Raw genomic sequence first — 18,937 nt, 5'->3', positions numbered from 1 at the left:
ACAGCTGTGAGCCACCACCCCTTGTGTAGGAAACATTCTTCGCCTCCAGGATTGTCCAAAAGCAAACAGCACAGGATAGTCCCCAGACCACAGTTAGTTTGTGGCTGATCTTTTACCTATAAAACCCTAGCTGATTAGGCCAAGGTTTGCTTCCCAGGACACCGCTAGCTCTGGAAGGGCCCGACTCATGGCTGCCCATTCATCACCTGTAGTGTAGATAAGTGATGGCAGGAAGCCAGCGGTTACCGGATCCACGAGAGAGTGCGCAAGCGCCGGGAAGTAGCTGCGGAACAGGACTAGAGTGGGCGTGGTTGTAGTGAGGGGCGTGGCAACCGCGGAGGGGGCGGGACGAGCACCAGCTTCCGCCGGAAAAGTGCGGGAGGAAGATGGCCACTACTAAGCGTGTGTTGTACGTGGGTGAGCAGGCGCGGCCGCTAAGCGCTGTCCGAGCGACCCCGCTGCTAGTGGGTCGGGGCCGTGGGGGTCAGGGTTGTGGGGATGGGGGGGCAGTTGTCAGGGCCGGGTCTGCGAAGCAGTGCTTTGCCCGAGACGCAGCGATCGAGCCTTGATTCGGGCTTCCTTCCTAGTCCGCTGAGCTCGGCGGGAACCCGGCGGAGTGCGGGGCAATGTCAGCGTCTCCCAAACCCGGGCGCCCGTTCGTTTTAGAAATGTTCACTGCAGGAAGGAGTTCCCTGGCTAGTTAGGAGAAAGTGGGTCTTTGATGAGCGCTGTGGTGGGGACGGCCAGTGATGCACAGGGGCTGGAGGAGAATGACCAGTCCGTCTGGAGGGGTGAGGGTGCCGCCGCGGCTGGCGTTGGCGGAGTCAGAGGCAAAGATGTGTACTGCGGGGAGCCGAAAGCCCTGAGCTGCGAACTGGCCTGACACGTGTAAGTGGCAGGTCGGTTATATTTTCAGGCTACCCGAGGAAATCAAGCAAGCAGAGCATAAGATGCTGGAAGATCTTGTGCACTTTGCTAAGGAGAAAGTTTGCACTTTTTTCTGCAGTCTTTGAGAGAGACCCCATAGGTTCAGAGACGTGATAGGTTCAAATGTGTGCTTTTCACCAAGATTCTTCTGATTGGCTTTGTGAGTTGAGTCAGGGAATTCAGTGATGAACCTATTGCAGGAATCCTATAGGGCTACTTAAAGGTCTGAAGGAAGGATGGAGAGGAGTGTAAGTCGTAAGTATGGGCAAGGAGTAGATAAGAGGGAGCTGTTTTTGTGGCCAAAGGACTGGATGCAAAGATCCCTTCCTTTGGCCAGCATGGGACCTGGCAATGGCTACTTTGTTTAGTATCCAGGGCAGTAATTGAGAAGGCAATCCTCTCTGCGTATGTGTAGGTGGTCTGGCGGAAGAAGTGGACGACAAAGTTCTTCATGCTGCATTTATTCCTTTTGGAGACATCACAGATATTCAGATTCCTCTTGATTATGAAACAGGTGAGTTCTTTGAATGTGTCTTACGTGAGTGAGGCAGCAGGAAAGCCTGTTTTAAAAATTATATATAGGGGCTGGGAAGTTGGCTCAGTGGTAGAGTGCTTGCCTAGCATGAATGAGGCCCTGGGTTCGATTCCTCAGAACCACATAAGCAGAAAAAAGCTGGAAGTGGGGCTGTGGCTCAAGTGGTAGAGCGCTATCCTTGAGCTGAAGAGCTGAGGGATAGCACCCAGGCCCAGAGTTTAAGCCCTACAACCAGACCCAAAAAATAAAAAATAAATAAAAATTATATATATACATATAATATATAAACAATGTTTATATTGACTTTTTTTTTTTTTTTTGGCCAGTGCTGGGGCTTGAACTCAGGGCCTAGGCATTATCCCTGAACTTCTTTTGTTCAATGTTAGCACTCTACCACTTGAGACACAGTGCCACTTCTGGCTTTTTTTGTGTATGTGGTACTGAGGAGTCGAAGCCAGGCTTTTATGTAGGCAAGGCAAGCACTCTACCACTAAGCCACATTCCCAGCCCTATATTGACTTTCTAAGGGCCCTTTTGTGTCTGAGTTCTAAAATTAATATTGTGACTGACCTCTGTAGTCAGAACAACATTTACCTGAGGGTAAAACTGAACATCTTTATCAGGTTTTATGATTCATGTTTTATGCACACTTGATATTCAAATTATTTATTTGCTTGGTGTCTTTTTGTTGTTGTTTGTGTATATGCTTATACTGGGACTTGTACTCCTGGGTCTCTCACTTTTTCAATCATTGCTGGTACTCTACCACTTGAGCCATGCTTCCACTCCTGGCTTTTTGCTGATTAATTGAAGATGTGAGTCTCTCAAGTTTGTGCTCTGAACTATCGTCCTCAAATCTCAAGTCTCCAGAATAGCTAAGATCAGCACCCAGCTAGCTTGCTTGTTTTCTGTCTCTGTCTCTCTGTTTTTCTCTCTCTCTCTTGCTTCCTTTCTTGTTTCTTATTATCTGTAAGTAGTTGTACAAAGGGGTTTTATTCAACAATTCATGGGTTCAATGCGTATGTCAGTTTATGAGTATAATGCATCTGGTCGATGTGCTGTTTTTTTTCTTTTGAGACAGTCTATAGTGCCTAGGCTGGCCTCGAACTGGCAATCCTTCTGCCAGCTGGTATTATAGGTGCACACCACTATGTCCAGCTTCACATTGTATATTTAAATGAGTAATTGGTTAGTTAAATTAAGACTTTATTTTTCTAGTTGTCTGACATGTGAATGTTGAAGTTTTAAATTTGGCTTTAGTAGGAGAATTGAATGCTCATTTTTTAAAATGAAAAACACAGTTGATATTTAGCTCTGCCTATGAAAATGTTTATTATTGCTTAAAATGTAAAGAGAACTCAAAGTGGCTGGGAAGTTAGCTCAGTGGTAGAGCGCTTGCCTTGCATACATGAGGCCCTAGGTTCAATTCCTCAGCACCACATAAGCAGAAAAAGCCAGAAATGGCGCTGTGGCTCAAGTGGTAGAGTGCTAGCCTTGCGCTGAAGAGCTGAGGGACAGTACCCAGGCCCAGAGTTCAGGCTCCATGACCGACCAGGGGGTGGGGGTGGGGGTGGGGGGGAAAAGGACTCAAAGAATGAGATTCCTAAACAGTTATTGGGTAGAATTTCTGGTATCTGAATCTGACATGTAACTGACTTTATTTTGTGATCTTATGCTTCTTCTCATTGCCTCTATAGTAATCACTTGTTTTGTTTTGTTTTTCTTTTTGCAGAAAAGCACCGAGGATTTGCTTTTGTTGAATTTGAGTTGGCAGAAGTGAGAAAATTCTGTTCTATATTTGTGTGTGTGTGTGTGTGTGTGTGTGTGTGTGTGTGTGTGTGTGTGTGTGTGTGTGTGTGTGTGTGTGTGTGTGTGTGTGTGTGTGTGTGTGTGTGTGTGTGTGTGTGTGTGTGTGTGTGTGTGTGTGTGTGTGTGTGTGTGTGTGTGTGTGTGTGTGTGTGTTCGTTCCTGTGGCTTGAACTCAGTGCCTTGGTGTTTACCCTGAGCTTTTTTTTTTCTCAAGGCTAGAGTTCTATCATTTAAGCCATAACTCCACTTCTGGGGTTTCAGGTTGTTTTTTGTGTGTGTTTTTCTTTTGGTGGTTAATTGGAGATAAGAGTGTCATGGACTTTCTTTCTTTGACTGGCTTCAAATTGGGATCCTTAAATCTCAGCCTTTTGAGTCACTAGGATTACAGGCATGAGCCATTAGTACTGTGCTTATCTGTACTACCTTTGTTTAATCTATGGTTTGTATTGTTATTGATTACAAAGGAAACTCTTCTCTGTTTGGTTTAGTTTCTGGGTGTTAGGCTGAGGCTTTCAGATGGCCAGAAGAACTGTTTAAAGGAAAGCATCCCTCACTTTATCTTACAAGACTGAATAATGCCTTAGACCTTCTAACAGACCCTGCCCATCTTACCTCTGTAGAGCTCCTACAGTGCTGTTTATTGAAAATTTTTGGCTGGTAGTGCTGGTGATTATTTATTGTGCCTTCAACTAGAGAGCAAATTACAGGATCACTAGCTCAAATATCAGTCATGCAAGCACTCTTTTGTTAATCACACAAACAGAATCTAGGCAAGCAGAGGTTTTGCTAATGAGTGTATGTCTGTTTAGCATTCAGCTACAAACCTAAACTTACAGCTTTTTGTCTTTTTTTGGCAGGATGCTGCAGCAGCTATTGACAACATGGTATGGTATGGCTGGGAAGCCTTATTCAACTGAAGTTGTTTTTGGTGGTATACATGGTCCTCACTTTCTCTCCCTCTCTGATTCATTATCTGTAGACTGTTAGTTTCTGTAATCAAACCTAAAAAGACAAGACCTTTCATGTAGTGTGTTACCCCTGTACAAATGGATAAAAAACAAAATCAACCGTTTCTAGACTAATATCTTAATTTCTGTACAGTTCCAACTCAACACCATAAACAAGTATACTTCTTTCTCCAAAATGAAAACACAGCTAGCTGAAATTTCCAAATATTCAAAATACACATTTGTATAAAAAAAAAAATCAACAGTAATAGCAGTATGTTATACATCAAAAGCAGCAGTAGCAGCCAGGTGCTGGTGGCTCACGCCTGTCAACCTAGCCACTCAGGAGGCTGTGATCTGAAGATTGCATTTCAGATCCAGCCTGGCAGGAATGTCTGTGAGACTCTTATCTCCAATTAACCACCAAAAGCCAGAAGTGGGGCTGTGGTTCAAGTGGTATAGCCCTAATCTTGAGCACAAAAGCCCAGGGATGGTGCCCAGACCCAGAGTTCCAGCCCCAGATCCAAAAGAAAAAAAAAAAAGGAGCAGCAGTAGCTTTTCCAGGTGCTATCTGAACAAACTTGTAGTAAAGATACTCAACATACTCCATTTCTTCTCCCTAGTCCTGGAGCTTGAACTCAGGGCCTGACCACTAACCCTAAGTTTCTTTTTGCTGAAGGCTATCACACTACCACTTGAACCATAGTGCTACTTCTGGCTTTTTCTGTTTATGTGGTGCTAAAGAATTGAACCCAGGGCTTCATGCATGCTAGATAAGCACTCTACCGCTAAGCCACATTCCTACCCCTCCATTTTTTTAAAAAGGAAAAAAAAAAAAACCACCAATATTCCAGAAAACAGCAACAGTCTGTTAGTTTCCATATCTGACTTTTTTTGGTTGTTTAGCATCTTAAAAGTATTCTACTGTGCCATGCCTTCAGCCCTTTTTTGCACTTTTTGTTTGTTTTGTTGTTTGTTTGTTTTGTTTTGTTGTTTTTGTTTGACAGTACTAGGGTTTTGAACTCAAGGTCTCATGTGTTCTAGGTAGTCATTCTGCTTCAGAGCCACAACTCCAGCACTGGTGTGTGCGTGTGTGTGTGTGTGTGTGTGTGTGTCTGTGTGTCTGTGTGTCTGTGTGTGTCTGTGTGTGTGTCCTGAGACTTAAATTCAGGGCCCGCGCACTGTCCCTGAGCTTCTTTAGCTCAAGGCTAGCATTCTGCCACTTGAGCCACAAATCCACTTCTGGCTTTTTGGGTGATTAATTGACAATAAGAGACTCACAGACTTAACAAAGCCCAGGCTGGCTTTGAAGTGAGGTCCTTAGATTTCAGCCTTCTGAGAAGCTAGGATTACAGACATGAGCCAGCTTTGCCTGGCTGGTTACTTTTAAGATAGATAGTTTCACTTTCTGCTTGGGCATGGATCCTAGACTGTGATATACCTATTTTAGTCTTTTTGTCCTTGCTAGGATGATAGGTAGCTGCAACTGTGGTCTGCTTGTCCTTTTGTTGAGATGACGTTTGGTGGACTTTTCTACCTAGATTATCCCAGAACCACAACCCTCCAGTTCTTCACCTCCCAAGTAGCTAGGTGTGAGCCACTGGTACACAGCTTTCACTGATGGGTTGTTTTGGTTTTTGTCAGTTATGGAGCCTGAGTGATGTCCCTCACCTCTTCAGCTCAAGGCTAGCACTTGAGCCACAGTTCCATTTCTGGTTTTCTGGTGGTTTTATTGGAGATAAGAGTTTCACAGCTTTTCCTGCCTGGGCTGGCTTTGAACCGCAATCTTCAGATCTCAGCCTCCTAAGTAGCTAGGATTATAGGTGTGAGCCACTGGCGCCTGGCTCACTGGTTATTTTGAGATAGGGTTTTGCTTTTGACCGAGGTGGCCCAGGATTGTGATCTCCTATTTAACACTTCTTACCGTATCTGGGATGTCAGATGTGCTATTGGTTGAGAAAGGAGTCTCCTGAACTTTTGCACCAGCTGGTTTCAAACTGTGATCTTCCTGATCTCAGCCTCTCAGGTAGCTAGTATAAGTCTTTTTTCCACTTTTTACCATGAAGTTTTTATAATTTCTTTAAGGGTATTCATATTAAGTTATCTATCCCAATGCCAGTTATCTTTGGATAAGGAAGTTCTTTATTCCTTGTTCTCTATTACCTGTTCATCAAACATGTTCCTTTGCTGTCAGAGAGAAATCATGTTTCATTAATTCAAAGCTGATCTTGGCTTTTGAAGGTGAACTCAGGTTCTAGGAAACTATATTTATTCTTGTAATTTTAAGTCGCTTGAATCTAAGTTGGTAGGCAGACCTTTGCTAGTGTTGACAGATAGGAAGTATATGACCATTTAAGGGAAGAAATGACCTGCAGATTCCTCTCAAGAGCTTGTGGTGAGGACAGAGCTTTTGCTGGGGACTTGGATGAAGGGAGGAGAAACCAAGAACATGGCTCAAAAATAAAGAGCTTTCTGGCTCTTTAATTTGACAGTTTAAGCAGCAGCATTTTTGATCTTTCAGAATGAATCTGAGCTCTTTGGACGGACAATTCGTGTCAATTTGGCTAAACCAATGAGAATTAAGGAGGGCTCTTCCAGACCGGGTAAGAAGAGCTCCTTGGATTTCTGTCATGTCCTCCAGTTTGGCTTCCATGCATTGTTACCTCTATATATCTAAATGCAAATAATGTCTATTATGAGAAAAATCCTTCCTAATCCTCTTATCTTTCCTATTTTCTTAAGTGCTCTGTTCCTGTGAAAGGGCTGTTCGTCCGGGGTGTTCTCAAAGGGGATGCTTGTGGCCTAGAGCTCTAGTGACATCTTCCAGGTGGAGGTGACTGAGCAGAGTATCTCCTTAGCATTTGGCTGATAGGTTGAATTTCCTAACTTTGTTCAACTCTTCCTGTTTAGTTTGGTCAGATGATGACTGGTTGAAGAAATTCTCTGGGAAGACTCTTGAAGAGAATAAAGAGGAAGAAGGGTCAGAACCTCCCAAAGCTGAAACCCAGGAGGTGAGAACAAAAGCTGCTGTTTAGGCCAGGTGCCAGTGGCTCACGCCTATAATATTGGCTACTCAGGAAGCTGCGATCTGAGGATTGCGGTTCAAAGCCAGCCTGGGCAGGAAAGTTTGTGAGGCTCTTATCTCCACTAAACCACCAGAAAACCGGAAATGGCACTGTTTGTCAAGTGGTAGAATACTAGCCTTGAGCTGAAGAGCTGAGGGACAGCGCCTAGGCCCTGCTTTAAAAAAAAAAAAAAAGCTACTGCTTCTGGAGGAGGGGTAGTGCCTAGGTTTTTATGGAATTTGTTTATCTGCAAGAAAACAGAAAGGATAGATATTGAATATAGTCCTTTGACAAAGGCTGTGTTGAGTGAATGAAAGGAAGAAAGAAGCTTTGAGTTTTCTTGTGTTCTGCTCAGGCCTGAACTTGTGACTTGGCTGATAGGAACCTGATTATTCCTCACACCACTGCACTGAGGATTTTGGTACCAGGCTCTCTGTCCTCTTGCCTTGTGCAGAGGATACAGGACAGTGTTGGTAGCTTCCCTTCAACCTGTGCATGGATTCAGGCTTCTCTCCTAGGAGAGCATAGCCCTGGACTTTTTCCTCATTCTTAGCATACCTCCCTGACTAGCGCAGTGTGGGCTTCCCTTCTGCATACCTTGTGAGCAGTCTTCTTTTCTGCTTTAGCTTTAGCTTTCAACATTTTTCTCCTTCAGTTAAAAGTCTCAGTCCATGTTGGACTGTGCTGCACTGGTGACTTTCATGGTCTCTGTTCCTAACACTGAACTTCACATATTTCTGCCTATAAGTTGATGGTGACTTCAGGTTGCCTGGAATGGTTCCCCACCTTCTCTGATTGTGACTTCCTATATTCTCAACTTTGGTTACTTTGCCACCATCCATGCACGTTTTGACCTAAGCCAGAAATTGAGAGGCCTTGTGTGGCCCTCAAAGTCGGTAGAAGCCCTTGGGTTCCTCTAGACCCTGCTAAGGTAGAGCCAGCACAGCACTGTATTCTGCAACGTTTCTCTGAAACCTTAGAAACCCTCTGCCTTGGAGCAGTGGTCCCAGCTTAGCCTGTCATTTGGATAAATTGCGGCCGCTTCCTAGCTTGCCTCTGGATGCAGTCTTTCCTAAAGAGAGCTAGAATGAGCTTTCTGAGACACCACTCTAGTCATTAACAGTCTCGTCAGAACTTTTCACCTCTCCCATCATTTCTCCCATGGGACCTAGACCGGAAAGGACTCTCCAGTTCTTGATCCTGTGTCTCCCGTCCCATCTCCCTCAGCACAGTCCCCTTCTGCAATGCTTAGTAAAATAATCCTTTGTATTTCTTTGTTCAGTCTTTGCTTTTGCACGAACTACATGGATTCCAGTTGCCCTTCCTTTTCTGGGAAGTAAATTCTGTGAAGTTAGGGGCCTTATGTTCACTTCTTAATACAGATGTGAGGTGGAGTATATGATGAACAGCATAGACTTGAGGAGGAAGGTTCTAGTTACCACCCTTGTTATACAATAAGTGCTGTGAGTGTGGCTGCTGCTGTGTTTGAGGGCAGACAGCAGTAGTAGTACCTATGCCAGTGAAGCCTCCATATGTACTTGGTCAGCTGAACCAAAAACAAGGTAACATCTAGCTTTGCTCTTCAAACAGATGTCTTGATTATATTAGATCTCTCTTGATTCTCTGCTTAGTCTTACCTACTTAGAGCATAAAGCGAAGCCAGGGCCTCTATTGTACTCCGAGCAGTTGGGCCACAGCACAAAGGCTCCCCCTTGTTTCCATACCATGTGACAGTACTGCTGGCCATGGAGGGGGTGGTGCGAGCATATCTGCTTGTTGGAGTAGAGTGTGGCCTAGGACAGAGAGAAGTAAGCTGGTGCATCTCTGAGAGTGAGCGCGGGGAGACACACCTGTAGGTGGGCCCCCTGTTAGATAGTGTTAAGGTCTGTCACCTGGGTTGTGTGCAGCTGGGCTGTCAGGGCCACAGCCTTCCCTATCAGGACCTTCGTCTGGCCTGTTCAGTAGTGTTCTGAGAGTGTACAGAACACTTGCTTCTGCTTGAGGAGTTGGGAGTTTCCTCTAACTAGCAATTTCCTCTGCACCTAGGGAGAGCCTGCTGCAAAAAAATCCCGGTCAAATCCTCAGGTGTACATGGACATCAAGATTGGGAACAAGCCAGCTGGCCGCATCCAGATGCTCCTGCGCTCCGATGTGGTACCCATGACAGCAGGTAAGGAGGGGCCTGCAGTCTGGTTGGTGGGAAGCTGGTGGCTGAGTAATGTTTCTGACCTAATGCTTCTGATACATCTCAGATCCTGATAACTAGTAATAGATGAGTCAAAGCAGGCATTTTTGAAGCTTTATAAGCTTCATAATAATCATAATTTAATAACAATTCAAGTAAATAAGGTGGTCGTGGTTAAAGTAATACTACACATATGTATTCCAACAATATGGCACTGCACTCATTGAAAAATATGTTTCTGCCCTCCAAAAGTAACATGTGGGGCTGGGAATGTGGTAGAGTGCTTGCCTAGCATGTTTAATTCCTCAGTACCACATAAACAGAAAAAGCTGGAAATTGTGCTGTGGCTCAAGTGGTAGAATGCTAGCCTTGAGCAAAAGAAGCTCAAGGATATTGCCCAGGCCCTAAGTTCAAGGCCTAGGACTGGCAAAAACAAACAAAAAAAATAGGGGCTGGAAGGTGGGAAGGTGGCAAGCGGTAGAGCGCTTGCCTCCCATGCATGAGGCCCTGGGTTTGATTCCTCAGCACCACATAAACAGAAAAGGCCGGAAGTAGCACTGTGGCTCAAGTAGTAGAGTGCTAGCCTTGAGCTAAAGAGCTCAGGGACAGCACCCAGGCATAGAATTCAAGCCCCACGACCGACCAAAAACACCAAAAAACAAAAAAAAAAGTAACATATTGTTTCTTGAGTATCCTCTCTAGGTGTTTTTTTGTTGGTTGGTTGGTTGGTTTTTCCTGGTCCTGGGGCTTGAACTAGAGGCCTGGGTGCTGTCCCTGAGCTTCTTTGTGCTGTCACTAGAGCCACAGTTCTACTTCTGGCTTTTTCTGAGTAGTTTATTGGAGATAAGAGTCTCACAGGCTTTGCTGCCTGTACTGGCTTTGAACCACAATCCTCAAATCTCAGCCTCCTGATGGCTAGGATTATAGGCATGAGCCACTGGTGCTGGCTCCTTTCTAGTTTTTAAGTGCTGGCGTGAATTTATTGTTTTTTATGTAAATTATACTACTTACATATATGATTAAAGAGAGTATCACAAAACTTATTTTAAGAAAACATCAGGCTGGGCGCCCGTGGCTCACACCTGTAGTCCTAGCTACTCAGGAAGCTGAGATCTGAGGGTCATGGTTAGAAGTCAGCTGCAGCCGAGAAGTCCATGAGACTCTTATCTCCAGTCAACCACTAAAAAGCCAGAAGTGAAACTGTGGCTCAAGTGGTAGAGCACTGGCCTTCAGCAAAAAAGCACAGAGATAACATCCAGGCCCTGAGTTCAAGCTCTAGGACCAGCACAAAACCAAACAAACAGAATACTTTGCTACCACTTTAGTGTTTTTTGGAGAGGCAGCAGAGCTAGAGTGCACATATTTAGTCTTCCTTCTTTAATCAGTATGCCCTGTTGTCCTTTAGGAGATCAGCATCACTTACGTTTACATGAGCATCTCTTGTTTAGAGTGAAAATACATCTAGCCCTCCCTATCCTTGGGATCCACTCTGTGGATTCAATCAGCCACAGGTCAAAAATATTTGGAGGAAAAATTGCAGGTAGGGCTGGCATGTGGATCAGTGGCAAAGCGCTTGTCTAGCAAATGGAGTGCCCTGGGTTTGTTCCTCAGTACCAAAAAAGAAAAGACAAAAAAAATTATATCTGTGCTGAACATGTTTGAACTTTTTTCCTTGTTGTTGTTCCCTAGACAGTGTGGTGTAACAACTACTCCTTACATCGCTTTTACACACTGTAAGGTATTGTAAGTCATCTAGAGATTATATAAAATATAGGAAGATAGTGCCAGGCACAAGTGGCTCATGCCTCTAGTCCTAGCTACTCAGAAGGCTGACAGCTGAGGATCATGATTCAAAGCCAGCTGGGGCTTGCTTTCCTTAGTCTAAGCCTTTTATCTCCAATTAAGCACCAAAAAATCAGAAGTAGAGCTGTTTATTTATATGTGTATATATATAGATAGATAGATATACACATATATATCTAAATATACATATCTACCTATCTATATATACATACATATGAAGATATTTATAATGTACATAGGTTAAAAGGGACTTTTGCAAACCAATATGGATACCTGTATGGATAACAAGGACAACTGACAAACGCTAAACAAAACACTGCTTTTCAGAGGTTTTGTTTCTTCTTCGTTTGTTTTATCTTTTAACCTTCGCACCCTTTCCTCTCCCACCCTCAGAGAACTTCCGCTGCCTGTGCACCCACGAGAAGGGCTTTGGCTTCAAGGGGAGCAGCTTCCACCGCATCATCCCCCAGTTCATGTGCCAGGGCGGTGATTTCACAAACCACAACGGCACTGGGGGCAAGTCCATCTATGGGAAGAAGTTTGATGATGAAAACTTTATCCTCAAACACACTGGACCAGGTAGCTGCTAATTGGGCTGTGGCAATGAATGACGCTGAGCCTGGGCCTGGGGCTGGACAGAGTGGTAGTGCAGGCTGGAAGGATGGGCAGTGGTTCTGGCAGAAGGACAGGGGTTGGGGGAGAGCAAACTGCTGAACAGAAGAGAAACATTCACTCTAGCTGGGGTGCATTCACTTGTAATGACCATGTAATCATATACTCCCCATTCTCCTACCCCACCGTGTCAGTCAATACTCACTGGTAACTTAGCTTAGATTCTGTGGTCTGCCATCAAAAGTTTTGTCTTGTACTCTCACCCTCTCTGGCATCCCATCTTCTTTATCTAGTAAAATCTCAGGGCTCGCTTTCTCCCCACAACTTGAGACAAAATTGTACTGTGTCCCCCCAATTGTTGCTACGGATCTGATCAGAATGCCCTTGTTGATGCTCAGTTCCAATCGGAGATGATGATCCTCCCCATTTTCACTCCTGAGGTCTCTGATCACCCCCCTGCCTCATCCTCTACCTGTCTCTCCTGCTTCTCCACACATGCACACTCCTGTTTCTGGCTTCTGCTCTTCCTCTCCATCTGTGGACAGCCATCCCTCTCCCCTGCTTGGAACCTGGTTGCTTCAGTGTCCTCCTCTGCTTTGTATAATACATTTACCTTGCTCTGCTGGATTGCCCATCAGCATACAAGGATGTGCTATCGATCCCTTTTTTTTTTTGTCAGTCATGGGGCTTGAACTTGGCCTGGGTACTGTCCCTCAGCTCTTCAGCTCAAAGCCAGACTTGAGCTACAGCTACCACTTCCAGTTTTCTGGCAGTTAATTGGAGATAAGAGTCTCACAGACTTTCCTGCCAGGGCTGCCTTTGAACCACAATCCTTAGATCTCAGCCTCCTGAATAGCTAGGATTACAGGCTTGAGCCACTGGCACCTGGCGCTTTCAGTGTTTAAAAAAAAAAAAAAAAAATAGTCAGGTGCTAGTGGCTCATACCTATAATCCCAATCAGGGTTCAAAGTCAACACAAGCAGACAAACCTGAGAGAGTCTTATCTGTGGTTAACCAGCAAAAAGCTGAAAGTGCAGGTATATGTCCAAGTGGTAGAATCAGCAAAAAAAATGAGCAAGAGTATTTGGTCCTGAGTCTGAAGTAGTAATTTGCTAAATGAATGAGTGAGTGAGTATGAAATGATTAAAACAGCCCTGCTCATCCTATTAGATGAAAGATGAAATGGCACATCTGCCCAGTCTGTGCATTCTAGAGCATGAGCCTGCCTGCAGAGGGCTGTCTGTCTACAGTCTGCACAGGCTTTGAGGGCTGGAGCAGGGTGGAGACAACTGACAAGGTCATTCTCTCCCCAGGCCTCCTCTCCATGGCCAATTCTGGCCCAAACACCAATGGCTCCCAGTTCTTCCTGACCTGTGACAAGACAGATTGGCTGGATGGGAAGCATGTGGTATTTGGGGAGGTCACTGAAGGCCTGGATGTCTTACGGCAGATTGAGGTAGGTGGCCAAAACTGGCCTGTCTTCAAATGTCCCTTGGTACATGCCCCTGTAGGACACTGGAGAGGGCTCTAGCCAGGAAAGAGCTAACCCACTCCTTGTTCCCTGACTTTTCTTCCACTTTGCTTGCAAAGGCCCAGGGCAGCAAGGACGGGAAGCCAAAGCAGAAGGTGATCATTGCTGACTGTGGGGAGTACATGTGAGGTGGTGTGCTCCGCCTCCCTCTGCGATTGCCCCTGCGCGTCCTGGAAGGAACCAGCACTCAGGGCACTCTGTGCAGCAAGCTGTATTACAGCCCGAGCCCTTCCATAGTGTGGGCTTTCTCAGGAGCAGCTCCTCTGCAGCATGGCCTGGACCTCCTTCATCTGCTGTCTGTCCTAGGTGTCAGGGCCTGTCCTGGGCCACCTGAGGCTCCTGGGTGGTTTCTTTGATAAAAAATAAATCCTAGTTTTTTTATACTGTGGCCTTCAGGGAGTTCCTGAAACTTGTCAACAGAGAACACATCACATCCTGGCTAAGCTGTTTCTTAGAGAAAGGCTATTGAGGGGGTGTGGCATGGTGCCTTCCCCTACAGCTTTAGTTTCCTCCCCAGGGCCAGCAATTTCCTTGATGCTGGGTGATTAGACCAGGTCAGGACTTGGGAATTCAGTATAAAAGTTGTCTCTGCTCCTAAAGGCATGCTAAGAGTCTTATGACCAGTGTATTGATTGGCCTCTGCTTCCTGTCACTATCAATCTACAGGCTTTTTGTTTTAGGCAGTATTAGAGTTTGAACTCAGGGCCTCACACTTACAAGGCATGTGCTCTACTGCTGAGCTATATCTCCAGCCCTTTTTTGCACTGGTTATTTTTGAGAGATGGTCTCATTTCCTGTTCAGGATTGGGACCCAGACCTAATTTTTATATTTGAGACTTCTCACCATGGTTAGATGACTAGTTTATGCCACCATGGCACCCAGCTTCTTCCATTTATAAGAGATCTTATGAATTTTCTGCCCAGGCTGGCCTGGAATCACAATCCTCCTGATCTTAGCCTCCTAAATAGCTGGGATTGGACTGGGCATGTGGCTTAGTGGTAGAGTGCTTGCCTAGCATGCATGAAGCATTGGTTTCGATTCCTCTGTACCACATAAACAGAAAAAGCCATAAGTAGCACTGTGGTAGAGTAGCTCAAGTGGTAGAGTGCTAGCCTTGAGCAAAAGAAGCTCAGGGACAGTGCCTAGGTTGAATTCAAGCCTCAGGACTGGCAAAAAAAAAAAAAAAAAGCTGGGATTGCACCCACTAGCATCTATCAAGTATATAGGCTTTTAGATATTTTATGACTCAAAAGTGCCTTCTCTGCCTTTTTACCAGGAACCAGGAGGCCAGCAAACTACCAGAGCCTGTTTTTTGTTAATAAAGTCTAGTTAGGCCTCAGCCACATTCAGTTGTTTGCACATATCTATGGTTGCTTTCTTGCTACAAAGCAGAGTTGAGTAGTTGATGACTGCTACCTTTCTCATTACAAAGCAGAGTTGAGTAGTTCATGACTGCCACTGTATGGACCCTGTATCTGTCACGTACAGTAAGTAGTGGGGGGTGGGGGTAGACAGAGACAAAGATTTAAGTAACTGGCTGGCTCCTGCAGCAAGTCTGAAATCTGAGAGCAGTCAGCAGGCCAGGGGGTGGGAGGAGGTGATGATGCCATTGCCATCCACAGTCTAGAGCAGAGTTCCTCTGGTGATTGTAGTCATCTTCCTCATAGGACTTTACACTCACCTTATAGAATACAAATATTAATCCATCTAAAAACTACCTTCACAGCATCATCCAGGTGGTGTTTGACTATACTGGGTACCATGGTGTGGTAAAGTTGACCCTGCTAATATTAGCCTTTTGTGCACATAGGTCAGCCTCAGAGGACACTCACCAGCTGTAAGATAAGCATATGGAGCTTGGGACCATAGCACTGACCAGGGCCTTTATAAGAGTTTAAGAGCAAAGTGCTAATGGCTCATACTTGTAATCTTAGCTACTCAGGAGGCTAAGATCTGAGGATCATGGTTTATAGCCAGCCCTGGCAAGAAAGTCTGTGAGGCATTTATCTCCAATTAACCACTAAAAAGCTAGACGTGTTGCTTTTGCTCAAGTGGTAGAGTTCCAGCTTTAAGCAGAAAAGATAAGGAACAGAGCCCAGGCCCTAAGTTCAAGTGCCAGTACTGGCACCAGAAAGTAAAACAAAGCAAAAACCTGCGAGGATGTGTATAAAGAGGTTAGCACAGCCAGCCCCCCCATGGGCGATGGTGTCCTGTGATGCTGATCAATAGCCTTGGGAGGCCTGTGGGTAGTTCCAACAATCTGCCAAATTAGAGCCATTGATGGTTCTTCCTCTTTCAGAGTTTGAGTGTCCATAGATTGAATCATACTGAAACCTTTCACAGGTAAACTGAAGTTCACATTACATAATTACCAAAGATCATACAGAATGGTGAGCAGAGCCCATGTAAAAGCTTAGCCTGCCCCCTTGTCAGTGGCAGTGAGTCCTGGGAGACTTAGTGGGCTCAGCCTCAATATGTTGGGGGTTTGTGGACCACAATCTGCTACAGGATAGTTGTTACCCAAGGCCTTGGTGGGGAGACATGGTAATGGTCTCCATAGTTCCCTGGACCCTTAGTGGGTAGCCAGGAACATATCCTACTCTGCCAGGAAGGAGGGAAGAGGGGCCCTAGAGCCTGGAGAACATCATGGCCCAGCAGCCTGGCTGCCTCTGCAGCTGACACACCAGCCCCTATTGTTTCTGAAGGGATTCACCCATTTGGGGAGTGGATCCAGGAGCACCAGGTAGGTCTGAAGGGCAAAGCTGCTTCCCCTGAGCCTGCTTGCTTCCTGTCCCAGGTTCTTCCCATCAGCACTCCCACTGCTCCAATGCCACTACTGAGGGCCCTGGCTCTGCTTTGTGCACTCATATAATTGGACCTTGCCCAGCTTGTGATGGCTGGACCAAGGCGAGACCAGAGTGTTTCCTCTCAAGTGATGACTGTCTCCAACTCTGTTGTATCCAGCTCAGTCAATGCAGCCTTAGCAACCCTGTGAGGGAGAAATGGGACCATGGACAAAAGTTTCAGCAGTGCAGAGTCTAGGTGGTGGGAAACTAGATAAGCATGTTTTCAAAAAATGTTTATTAACAGGGCAATTTTTACCCTATAATAAAGCAGAAAAGTCCCATCAGAAACAACTCATATAGTATGGTATCACAGGATTATGAAAATGATCTCTAATTTGTCAATATACTTTAGAGAAATCAGCCTTGAAATAAGTTGATCAACATATTAATGGTGATTTTAATTACATTTTTTTTGTATTATCCACTTCCAAAACCATTTTTTTTTTTCCAGTCAGTACTTGGCTTTAACTTAGGGCCTTGTAATTGCTAGTAGGTACTCTTACCACTTGAGCCATGCTCTCAGACTTAATTTTTTTTTTTTCAAAAAAATGTAAAAAGCAGGGCTGATAGGAAGGGGGTGGAAATGGGAGAGGGAATGGGGAACAAATATGTGACAGTACTCAATGTATATATGTGAAAAAGGAAGGGATGGGAGATAGACGGCAGGGTGTTGATCAAAAAGCACCAGACACATAAATGGACATGTTAAATTGTAGCCCCCTTTTACAACCATTGGAAGATTAAAAATGAAAATACTAATAAAAGTGGGTCAAGTGTTCTTGTAAGGTCTATTTTTATTACTGGTAGAACCCTGAATGAGCAGTTGCCCCATTCAGATTGCTATGGTGGGATCTGGTGGGATCTCGCATTTGTCCTTCAGCAGATGTGGGTCTCAATGTCTGGGAACACAGGATTGAAGGCTCACAGCCCAGCTACCACCTTCTGACTAGATACCTGCCAGGTCTTTAAAGGTGGTTAGAAGGCAAGTCCTGCTCTCAAGGAATGCAGTGTGCAGAGTTTTCTGAAAAGGAACATCATTTGCACGTCACATTTTTGTACAGAAGTGGCTCAAAATGAGAAGATCTACTTGTAGTGATAACAGGCACCAATTGTTAATTATTTATATGCCAGGCATCCCAAATGTTTGTAGGTATCTAAATTTTATAGTTCTGCAGAGGAAGAAGCCAAGGCTGGACTCACATCCATTTGCTACTACACTGACTGCTGTCCTATTTCATAGGAATTTTTCAGAAACATTTTCTTTCCTTAGTAGACTGAGTCAACTTAGCTGGATGCTGGTGGCTCATGCCTATAATCCTAGCTACTCAGGACTCAGACCTGAGGATCAAGGTTCACAGCCACCTTTGGGTAGACAAATCCAAGAGACTCTTAGCTCCCAATTAACTAGCAAAAAGGTGGAAGTGAAGATATGGCTCAAGTGGTAGAGAACCAGCTGTGAACAAAAAAAAATTAAAGGAGAGCTTGAGGTCTGGAGTTTAGGCCCTAGTATTGGCAGGCACGTGCGTGCATATGTGCACACACACATGTGCCCACACACAAAGATAGTGAATACTAATCCTCTGGTGTGTGACCTGAGGCTAGTATTGACAGCATTTACACTGCTATATTTTGTGTCTTCCTTTTCTGACAACTGTCACTAATTTCTCACTGCTGTCAGTAGGTCTGAACTGAACACCTTTATTTTACTTCCTCCTCTGGGACAACCAGTTATATAAACCGGCCCTCTCCCAAATGAAAGGGGAAATGGCACTGTCACAGTGTTGTCAGCCAAGACACCCATTTGCTGTAGGAAACTCCTTGAAAAATAGTTGTGTTCATTCACAACTATTTCACTGTTCAAGGGCTTTTCCATTTTTCATTTGATGACCATCAAAAATGGGAAGTCTAGCCAAGTGCTGGTGACTCAAATCTGTAATCTTAGCTACTCAGGAGCCTGAGATCTGAGGATCAATGTCCAAAGCCAGCGCAGGCAGGAAAGTCGAAGACTTATCCCCAGTTAAACCCCAAAAAGCTGGAAGTGGAGCTATGTCTTAAGTGGTAGAGCACTAGCCTTGAGCAAAGAAAATTCAAAGACAGTGCCCAGACCCTGAGTTCAAACCCCAGTACACACACACAATTGGAAATCTGATGGCCAGCTAGGTAGGTAATTCCTTGTTTTTCCTTTCTGTATAAAAAAGGGATGAAAAAAAGGTGCCAGTGGCTGTAATCCTGTAATCCTGTAATCCTAGCTACACAAGAAGCTGAGATCTGAGCATCGTGGTTCAAAGCCAGCCCAGGCAGGAAAGTCCATGAGACTCTTATCTCTTAATTAGTCACTAGAAAATTAGAAGTGGTGCTGTGGCTTGAGTGGTAGAGTACTACTTGAGCCAAAAAGCTCAGGAACTGCTAGGCTCTGAATTCAAGTCCCACAGATAACAACAACAAAAAAGATAACCACTCTTGTTCCTTCCTAGGTACTGTGCCTGACTGAGCTCTAAATTATGTCATTGGACATAAAAAAGATACCAGAAGTATATAATTATAAATTTTATTATTTACAATTGTCTAAAAAACAATCCTTGATGTTGAAAACTAAGAATTGTTAGAGAAGTTCTGGAATGTCATCCATATTATATGCCAACTGCCTTGTGACAGCCATTTGGGCTCCACACTCTG

The 18,937-nt window shown here is 44.8% G+C and overlaps 1 protein-coding gene across 3 annotated transcripts; it reads left to right on the top strand.

The window, feature by feature from the left end:
- The first annotated feature begins 372 nt into the window (after nt 1-372).
- Nucleotides 373-18,848, top strand: LOC138837855 (peptidyl-prolyl cis-trans isomerase E). 3 transcript variants are annotated; one of them, XM_070036868.1, is made up of 10 exons: nt 373-417; nt 1,343-1,441; nt 3,195-3,238; nt 4,129-4,155; nt 6,740-6,821; nt 7,129-7,229; nt 9,330-9,453; nt 11,665-11,850; nt 13,197-13,339; nt 18,736-18,848. In XM_070036868.1, exons 1-10 carry the CDS (start codon nt 387-389, stop codon nt 18,757-18,759), a joined length of 861 nt encoding a protein of 286 aa, XP_069892969.1. In that variant the 5' UTR covers nt 373-386; the 3' UTR covers nt 18,760-18,848. The 3 variants fall into 3 exon arrangements, with proteins under 3 accessions (XP_069892969.1, XP_069892968.1, XP_069892970.1); XM_070036867.1 differs by lacking the exon at nt 18,736-18,848 and adding an exon at nt 13,474-17,039; XM_070036869.1 differs by lacking the exon at nt 18,736-18,848 and adding an exon at nt 13,474-17,039 and having other exon boundaries at nt 379-409.
- The last annotated feature ends 89 nt before the right edge of the window (nt 18,849-18,937 follow it).

The sequence above is a fragment of the Dipodomys merriami genome, unplaced genomic scaffold (genome assembly GCF_024711535.1).
Source record: "Dipodomys merriami isolate MVZ:Mamm:240054 unplaced genomic scaffold, mDipMer1.0.p SCAF_277, whole genome shotgun sequence".
Lineage (NCBI taxonomy): Eukaryota > Metazoa > Chordata > Mammalia > Rodentia > Heteromyidae > Dipodomys > Dipodomys merriami.
This window is presented reverse-complemented; position numbering and strand designations above follow the sequence as displayed.